Source organism: Dendroctonus ponderosae, unplaced genomic scaffold, assembly GCF_020466585.1.
Source record: "Dendroctonus ponderosae isolate FM_Combo_2020 unplaced genomic scaffold, Dpon_F_20191213v2 Dpon_F_20191213_1, whole genome shotgun sequence".
Taxonomy (NCBI): domain Eukaryota; kingdom Metazoa; phylum Arthropoda; class Insecta; order Coleoptera; family Curculionidae; genus Dendroctonus; species Dendroctonus ponderosae.
The window spans coordinates 54,073,137-54,074,419 of NW_026017110.1; the positions used below are offsets into that span (position 1 = coordinate 54,073,137).

Genomic DNA, 1,283 nt, shown 5'->3' on the forward strand with positions numbered 1-1,283 from the left:
TACAGAGAATTTGCCTGAAAGCATTTAACATGGGTGCGAAGCGTTTGGTTATTTAAATAAAAAATTCTCACGTACATGATGAAATAATGAAGGAAAACCAGTTATTATCTATTGTTCTAATAAACACACAAATGCAATAACGGATTTAAGGTGATTGCTTTGCACTTATTGATGTGGGCATTAATACAATTTGCGTGGGATTCACGGGGATTATTGGAAATAGAAGCCTAATTTAGTGATAAGATCGTAATATAATTTCGGTGTTGAAAAGAAAGAGCGCAATAGTTGCGTAGGACGTAGGAGGTGGCCTACGTTCACTCTATCTCTGACGTCAATTGCACTCTAACCACAAATTTGCAGAAAACAGGATCGATTGTTTTTAGTTGAGGATGGCCGACAGCCATATGTTTCCTCTGGTATTGTTTATAATATTTAGTGTTTTTAATGTAGTGACACGGTGCTCGGATTTGAGAAAGTTTCCTCTCTTGATGCCCAACGTCTATCCATACAAGGTAAGAATCTCCCCGTTCTTTAAAACCATCATAAATTACCAATCTTAAGACTCAACCGACACAACAAACTCAACTTTGTTTAACCAAATTCTTGTTTATAATACATCTCGAAATTAGCTTTGTGCAGTGTTATTAGATAGATTGCAGTAATTGCTATTAAACCTGCAGTTTACGTATATATTATGTGAAGTTTTTTTCACTATTAAAAATCATATTGTCAATATAGGAACAGTATCAACTAACACTAATGCTAAATTTACAGTGCTTAATTGGTGTTGTCATTAACCATCAGTTGCCATAAATCGTTTAAAGTAAAATTATATCACATATATGTATTACATATTAAAATTTAACAGCTGTAATAATCGAGTCGCTGAAGAAAAGCAATTCAAATGAAAACTATAAAAACCAAATTAAAGGAAGTTAAAAAAAACCCACACCTATTGTTGATGCACACATATTTGATAATATAATACGACTAGATAATGCATTGGATAATGCATAAGTCAGAACAGATGTAGGGACAAGGGCGAATCCAGGGGGGGGTCATGGGGGGTCATGACCCCCTTATTCAATTCTCTATCCAATGATGCCAAAACGAATTCTGTGGCTCGAATGGTTGTTGAGAAACTTCGAAAATAGCAGCCTCATGTTCAAGTGGATTTTGCAACTCAAGAAAAAACCACGCAAATCTGAAACTTCTTGAATTCAAGCCTTTTTTGAGAAAACTGCCAACATTTCCCCATCCATGGTTCACTTTCTAAAAAGGCC

General features: G+C 35.1%; 1 protein-coding gene across 1 annotated transcript in view; it reads left to right on the forward strand.

Moving 5' to 3' along the window:
• LOC109533856 (peptidylglycine alpha-hydroxylating monooxygenase) overlaps positions 1–1,283 on the forward strand; it is a gene marked incomplete at its 5' end in the record, with an annotated part of 10,007 nt that continues 8,724 nt past the window's right edge. The window contains 1 exon segment of the mRNA XM_019899355.2: positions 1–512. Within this exon segment, the coding sequence (XP_019754914.1) occupies positions 390–512 (123 nt within the window).